Source organism: Lipotes vexillifer, unplaced genomic scaffold (genome assembly GCF_000442215.2).
Source record: "Lipotes vexillifer unplaced genomic scaffold, Lipotes_vexillifer_v1.1 scaffold931, whole genome shotgun sequence".
In the NCBI taxonomy this organism is placed as follows: domain Eukaryota; kingdom Metazoa; phylum Chordata; class Mammalia; order Artiodactyla; family Lipotidae; genus Lipotes; species Lipotes vexillifer.
In genome coordinates this window covers 1626491-1634481 of record NW_006788845.1, presented here as the reverse complement: position 1 = coordinate 1634481, position 7991 = coordinate 1626491, and the positions used below count along the sequence as shown (strand labels likewise).

Sequence of the window (7991 nt, the reverse complement as noted above, 5' to 3'; positions counted from 1 at the left end):
TTGGCATTCCTGATGGCCACGTGGGGATGTCACACAGGGAAGGACCCCACCTTTGTGCTAGTACGGTAGCGGTGACCTTCAACATGGCCACCTCTGTCTCTGGAGCCCGGCTAGCGGACCTAGTGTCAGCTCTCAGTGGCTGTGGCTGTCCCGGGAGTTCTTCTCTCTGCTGCATCCCTTCCTTTCCACTTCTGTAGGCGCTGCTTCTGGTCAGATCTCACGGCTGCTGGAGATGAGTGGTGAGACAAAGGCCGCCGTAGCCAGAGACTTGTGGGTGCTGATAGAAACCAACCGGGAAAACACAGAGGATTCAAGAGGGCCTGTTTTTTTTTTTTTTTTTTTTTTTTTTAAAGCAATAGCCTCTGTTACTGAAGCCAGAGGGGGAGAAAATTGGTGATCTTGGCTGGGTCTAGCGTGACTCAAAACCCTTCTTGATGCATTGGTGTCTCTGCAAGGAAATCTATTATTTTCCATAAACTGTCTTAAGCATCTCCCGGGCTACATTTCTGGCTGTGTTAAGAATCAAGCCATCAAGAACAGCTGTGAACGTTATACACTTTCAGCAGCAGCAATGGGCTTTGGCAGGGAAGTAGGAGCAAAAAAACCCAAGTAGGACACTTCGGTTGACAGTAATGGCATTTTCCCTTCGTTGTCCAAACGATAAAAGATTCATGCTCCTAATTGCAACACTATAGCTGCCCCCATCACTTTATTCTGGAAGAGGAGGTTAGAGAAAACAAGCCTAGAGAGAGGGAGAGAAAGAGAGAGAGGGAGAGAGAGGGAGAGAGAGAGAGAGAGAGAGGGAGAGAGAGAGATGGATAGTAATTTCGTCACTAGCTAACAGAGACTGATTAGTACAGAAGGCTCCCTTCCATAGCAATACTTTTTAATCAGGGCTGCTGTGTCTGGGCAAACAGCTTTTGTGGATTAGCTAGGCTCGAGCCTGCCAGCATCCGTTGCAAGTTTAAATGATGAAATACACAACCACAGAGAAAACAAATCAAAAAGAGTAATAAAGTCACACATTTCAATATTCGGTAACCATTAAGGGATTTAAATATTTGCTTGCTATTAAAGGCTTGCAAAATACACTCTTCCAACACCAGCTCTGGAAGACTGAAATATCAATTACGGATCAATTTTCCCCCCTAAGTAAACACTAATGCAGGATAAACAGTATTAGAAGATGCAATCGTAACATTGCTGACTTTAGGATGGACTTCCTGCTGGTAACAGCAAGTTTAAGCCTGGTGATTAATTAACCTGAGAAGATAGCACTTACGGAAGATTTAAGGCGATCATGTCTGAAATATGATTGTGAGCCGTGCACGTTTGGAGGGCAGCTGGAGTCCTGCGTCGGTTTGACCCTCAGTGGTAGTCTTCATTTTCCCCAGAATCACCACCCACAGCTCAACACCTCCAAGGATTAGGAGGGAGCAAAGTGGGAGTTGAGGGTGGGTGTGCGTGTGTGTGAAGAGAAAAAGCAGTAGACTTTAAGTCCCGTTCTTTGCTAGAATTAATTCTGTATTTAAATATGGAAGGTCCGAGTTGCACTTCCTGTACTGACCACCAGGGGCAGTAGACATGTTATGTTCGCTTTGGGAGGAAATATTAAAAACACAAAAAACAAACCAGATAACATCTCCTGTGTACAGAAGAGCCTGGAAGCTGAGGATTAGAAGACTTGAAAACAGAAGATTCTGGCTTTCAAGCCTCAGTTTTGGGGTGCTGACATTATCCTTGTGCCTAACACCCTCTTGCTGGCATGTGTAACGATGTGGTGTGGGGATGACATGTGGCTCTTATGGAGGCACACTTCACAATTTTGAGATGAACACAAGGCAAGGAATATGGTTTGGATGTTTGCAACATGCCATACCTCATTCTGAAGGCCCCTCACAATGTATGTGGGCAGTGGTGAGGCTTTGCTTAGCCATTAGCAAAAATGTCATTCTCTGTAGGGAAGAACAGATATTCTGTCCCAGCGGGTCCTTGAGAACGATGGGACTAATAGCAATAAACTCAGGGCTGGCTGGCTAACTTGTTCAAGGCCAACCTGAAGGCTACCTATATTGAGGATGGACTTCTAAATGTCAGGGTTGAAATACAGAATTGGTGACCTGTTCAGACTAAGTATAAAGTGAGATTCAGGCAACCAGATGCTTGGGCTGTCTCCTTGTAAGGATCTGCTACTTGCTACGTGCCTACTATGTGCCTACGTGCCTACTATGTGCCTACGACTGACTTCGATGTATTGCCCACAGAGTCTTTTGGATGTTGGCCGAGAGTCCCCTCCCCTTCTCCTGCACAGTGTGTCAGGACATCCAAGTACTTGATTCTGGAAATATTTCCAAAGCATACATGTGCAGCTGTGGATACAAGTTTCACTCTGAAGGAATTTGGCAGCCAGCTCTTCATGACTAAGGGCCATGTACTTGGCATCCTGGCAAAAAGGTGTGAGTATAAAAAGGGTCTTGGGCATAATTTTATAATGAAACAAAATGCCTTCACTTAAGCAGGGTCCTTCCACCTGTTGCCTGGTTGCTTTAAAGCTCTGAATGACAGAATCAAAGGAACATTTCTCTGTGGACTAAGCCCACAGCAGTACAAGGATTACGTTGCCAGTAGACGGAGGACAGTGAAAGATTGCGCCAATTACCATCCGCGTAGCACCTCGGGGTTCCAGTTGATGTATTTGGAGAAGGCAAGCAGGCCAAAACATTCATGAAAACTCTCTGGAGGAAATGAGGACCATTTGCACTCGCACACCGAAGGAAGGACTGGGCAACTTATCAAGCTCCTGCTGACGTGGACTGCTTCTGGCAACTTCCCCTTGCATACCCTGTGGGACCCAAGCGGCAAAAGTGCAGCAAGCCGCCACCTCACATCTGCCTCCGTTCACTGAACACCCTGGGTCCCCCTTGTCTGCAGGTCGCAGCTGAATCTGGAGCCTCACGCTACAGACAAGGGGAGAGGGCTGGGGACACTAAACATACCACGTGCCACGTGGCCTGGAATAACTACCCTAGCGAGTGGTGAGGACAAAGGGGTCCTTAAACATGCTAAGGCAAGCTCCACAAGGGCACGAGGTGTCCACAGGAACCCAGATGGCTCCCTTCACTCGAGTCGTGACCACTTCTTGGTAGCCTTGGGTAACCTCTGTCTCTTTCACCACCATTTGCCTCTATCCTGTATTATGATTAGCATGTAACATGTTTACTCTGCATCTGGCATATTATTCACTCAGCACTTACTGCCAATCTCACTTCTCTCTCCTGACACGGTGACCCCTCCCTTACAGAGCAGGAGACCAAGGCCTGGCAGGCTGGGGTACTCGCCCGAGGTTTCACAGCCAACAAGCGGTGGAGTGGAGACCGGAAGCCAGGCTGTCTCTTACACGTGCTCTTGACCTCTAGCCTCTATCACCTATAGGTCTTTTTACAGAGCTACGAAGAATCAGGGCTCCCCACTGCTCCCTGCCCTGGGGCAGAGGCTGGGAGAGGCCCCTGAAATCTTGACTCCTGTCTGGACTTTGAGAACAGCTAGAAGACTGATCCCACGCTCCACACCTCTCGTGATTTTGCTTTTTTCTTCCCATGCAAATCAGCGGGCTGGCTGGGCTTACTGCCGTCCATACCTCCGACTCACTTCGCTCTCCACTAGCCATCCTTCAAGGTCTAGCTGGAATCCCAGCTCCTCCAGGAAGCTGTCTCGACTCTCCAGGCTTCACTGATTTCCATTCTCCAAGAAATTTCCACGGCACTCTCTGGGCCCCTTAACCGTATCTGGGGTGCCCCCCACAGCTGAGGACCATTTCATGTGTTTATGTAGGTGTGACCGATGCCCCGGTTGGTCTCCAGAGATGATCTTACACTTCCCTGTGTTTCTCACGATGCTGAACATACAGCAGGTGCCCAGCAACTGCATGTCCAATTAGCAGATTTTTAGAGACAGCCGAGAGACCAGGCCAGGATGGAAGGGCTGAAATGAAGTATGCAGCCTTTGGTTTTTCTGGAGCTTACCTTTTCTCTCACTGCTGAACTTTCCCCACCACCTGCCCGAGAGAGAAAAGGGGAACTCAGCCACAGCTGGGTGAACGGTGGGAAAGGGCCATTCGGGGCGGCTCACGTGTGATCTGAGCATTTGAAAGATCAGCCACCATGAAGTGCAGTCATTGCTCGCCTCGGCCTGCAAGGCAAGGGGGACGGTGACAGACTTGAATCCTGCTGTACACCCGGCCCGGAAGCCCCAGCAGCCTAAACAGTAAGTGAGAACAATCTTCCGTTGGCGGCCAGGCTTGTCCTCTGCAGATCACGTCTTTTTGTTAAAGGAGAGAGAACTTGAAATGAAGCAGGATGAATTGTGAAGACACGAAATCCCAAAGGAAGAGACAAGTGGAGCAGGCAACACAGGGGAGTGGGTGTGGGGCGCTGGGTGGAAACAGGGGAGTGAGGGCGGGAGACGCATCCACGGGAGAGGCCGTCCTGGGCTGGCCCGCACTGCAGCCTGCGCACCTGCACAGAGGGCTGAGTCCGCGATGCCAGAGGACCTGGCCCACCTGTCCGCTGAGAGGGGAGGAGAGATCAAGGACAGGAAGGATGAGCAGAGGAGGAGAGAAGGCGGCCCGAGAAGCCCAGCCGCAGCACCTTCTAGCATCTACTGCCCGTGCTCCTGGCCCTGCGCGAGGTGCTAAGGAGGAAGCCGGACCAGGGGCCCATCTTCTCCCAGGCCGAGACGTCCGTAAGAAGTCCATAATGAGAAAAAAGGATCACTTTGTAACATTAATTTTTTTATTAAGAAGACAGATATTTTATAGTACTTTTTTTTTTCTTTTTTTTTGTAAAAATGGTATACATGAACCAATACAAAATGGGAATGGAACATATGGATATGGAGTTTCATACACTGTAACATCGTTCATGTACACCTCAAAACCAGAACTGCCTAAAGGGAAAAGTCAGACGTTGGTGTGACTAAAGAACAAGCTTATTTGGCATCAATTATACATCCTTCATTATTTTATATTCCTTTAAAAAACACAAAAAACAAGTTTGTTCTTTCTTCACTCTAAAAAAAGTGATCAACCTGTACAAAGTAATACTCAACAATACATTTCAAACAGTGCACTGTATACTTAAGAAAAAAATACATAAACCAATATACAACTAAAATCCATAATTTCCTGTTTTTGCTTTGTTTTATTATTATTATTATCTTTTTCCAATGCATGGGGCCTACACTTTGCAATCTACCTGAGACGGAAAACACCAATCAAAACACATGAACCTGAGACATGTCAACATTGTAAGCCATAGAGTCACATCAGGAGCACTGCACTACTGTACACTTTTCAAAACAGAAAGATGAGAGGTCCCCAAAATGAGATGCCAATTCAGTGAGCAATGGTAGGGTTTTGTGGGTTTTTTTTGTTTTTGTTTTTTGTTTTTTGTTTTTCCTAAAAAGAACAACTGAAAAAAACCTTTCAACGACATGCTAAATGGTTCTCACCCTTCGATACGATTATACTATGGTCGGAATGGGTGCTAAGGGCTCGGAATAGAGCTGCACATTATAAAATTCACTGAAAAAGGGATGTTTGTTGTGGCTTTTTGTCTTGGTTAAGTGCCTAGGGATAGGAGAGGGGAAAACAAAATGCTGCTCAATATGGATTTTCTTTTACATACCAGTCCGTTCCCAAAAGGCCCCCATGTCGCAATGGTTCTATCAAAGGTTAAAATAAAGACAAGAAAAATAAACACGCTTTCAAACAACAAAGAGTTGACACTTTTTTTCCCCTTAAATAAATCAGCATTAAGTTTTCCACATAATGTAACAATAGTAAAAATGCATCTTGCAAAATCCAAAATTACTCACTGAAAATGTTATATAATATATATTTATATATATATAGATCTATCTGTTTTTTGATGCCATCTTTCCATAGGGACTGTATTGTGGAGTCTGGAGCCTTACCAAAACATATGGTAAGAGTTTAGTTTTCGTCCTTCAGGACTACTTCTAGATTTCCTAGACATTTCAGTGAAAATCCCCACATTTCTTTAAAAAAATGTAAATGGTAACTTGACTGCTCTACCTTTTCCCGAGGCTCCCCATCTAAGATATGTTCAAGGTAACTTATTTTAGTAGCTATGCACTATGGCTGCCATCATGCGAGGATCAGTAATTTTTTGGCAGATGGTTCTTAAGGCTGAGGAAAGAGGCCAAGGCTAGTGTATGAAAGGTAAAAAGATAAAAACACTCACATTTGAGTTTTGATTAAGTCACTGAAAAATCCCTACATGCTGTTTTTCCACCTCTGCTCTGACCTTTCGAGAACTGAGATGGACAGCAGACCAGTTTTGAGAACAATACTGGCCCTTCTTTTGTACCTCCTGCCTTTGTCAAGCGAAAACTGAAGGAATGAAAGTTTCACACGGATTCGAGTTGGAAATCCCAGCATATGACAAATACCTGTAATATACAGTACATGCAGGCCACATCCTACTGCCTTCCTAACTAAGCACAAAGCAAAAAACAAAACAAAACAAAAACAAAACAAAAAAAACCCCTGTCCCATTCAGTCATTCACACACCAGACTGACTTGCTTTTTCCTACAAATGAGTGAGAAGTAAGGCCGATTGGGAAAGGTGGATGGAATCATTTGGAACAGAAATAACCAGAGCAGAACTATCTTTCCCCCCTCCCTACTTTCCCTTCTGTGGCAACTCAAATTTGCCCACTTATATAAATGGAACAGACCTCACCTGTCGCGTCTGTTTAGGGCACTGAAAAAGGAGGAGCCCTTTCCGCCCCAAACTTTTCTGGACAGCGTGGGGTATCTATACTGAGCCGTCTACAGATACAGAATTAAAGACAGATTCACTCTCATTGTGACACACCTCACTTGCAGATAACCCTGTACAGTAATGTAGTTCCACAGCAAACAGAACAGTTTCTGAATCACAGTCTAAGTTTTCTAGTCTTCACTGCTCTAAGTATTTGAAACATGGGCAGCAGCAAAGAGTTCTCATTGTTTGTTCACCCAAATCTTTACGACAACAGAGAAGAAATGCATTATGGATACACTAAATTCTGAACTATGAAATCTAAACTGTGCTGGTTCTCCTTTTATGAAACTGAATTTTGAACAGAAAGCAGTTATTTCAAAAAATAAACAAAGGAAAGGAAAAACAATAAGAAAATAAGGAGGGGGGGGGAAGATTCTAAGGAATCCCAGCAGGCAAAGTCCAAAATGGGAGATTTTGGGAAAAAAAAATCCAAAGTTTTTTGGGAAAAAATAAATGCGCACAAAGGAGGGAGGAGGAAAAAAAAAAAAAAAAAGGAACACAACGAACAAACGAAAAACAAGGCACAGAATTTTCTGCAATCTATCCAAACTAAATCCAAGTATCCAAGTTTGACTTGGTAGGAAGAAATAAAAATTGAAAAACCAAACAAACAAAAGAAGAGGTGTCAAACAGCAGAGTGTAATTTTCAATTTTCTTTCTTTCTTTTTTTTTACACAGCAAATCCCAAGCCTTCCCAGTCTCACACCTTTCCACCCATTCGTAAAAAAACACACGAATTTCTCGCAAATTCCAATATCACTGTCTCTTTATCATCTAAATAGGGCCAGTTGGACACCTCATTGAAACAAAAAGGCTGATCTAGATGAAGTACTCTTTCTTTTCTTCGGAGTTGTTCTGTCCTCCTTCTGCATTGATTATAGCTGTGTCTGCGTCTGCTGCGTCATCGGCTCCTTTGGCTTCATGAGTGAAGTATGTACCTGAAAGATGAAGGGGTAAAGCACCGTGACTGACTGATGGCCTCTGTGTAAAGTGGTACAGAGATGGCAACCTGCTTTATGGCCATCATCAGCCGAAGTGGTGTGCAGGCAGCAGAGGGGAAAAAACATTTGGAAGAAGAGAGCGAGGTGGGTGAGACAAATGGGGATCCGGGGGTTCCAAAGGCACCACTCCAACTGAACCGC

At 45.0% G+C, this 7991-nt stretch overlaps 1 protein-coding gene across 7 annotated transcripts in view; it reads right to left on the bottom strand.

The window, feature by feature from the left end:
• Positions 1 to 350: 350 nt before the first annotated feature.
• The window catches only part of CADM1 (cell adhesion molecule 1), a 343095-nt gene continuing 335454 nt past the window's right edge, over positions 351 to 7991 (bottom strand). For 2 of the 7 annotated variants that reach the window (XM_007461860.1, XM_007461863.1), the window contains one exon: positions 4769 to 7787. In XM_007461860.1, the coding sequence (XP_007461922.1) occupies positions 7669 to 7787 (119 nt within the window). In that variant the 3' untranslated portion in view covers positions 4769 to 7668. Of the gene's footprint in view, positions 743 to 4768; positions 7788 to 7991 lie in introns of those variants that run through there. The other 5 variants (XM_007461858.1, XM_007461859.1, XM_007461864.1 and 2 more) reach the window with 4 other exon arrangements.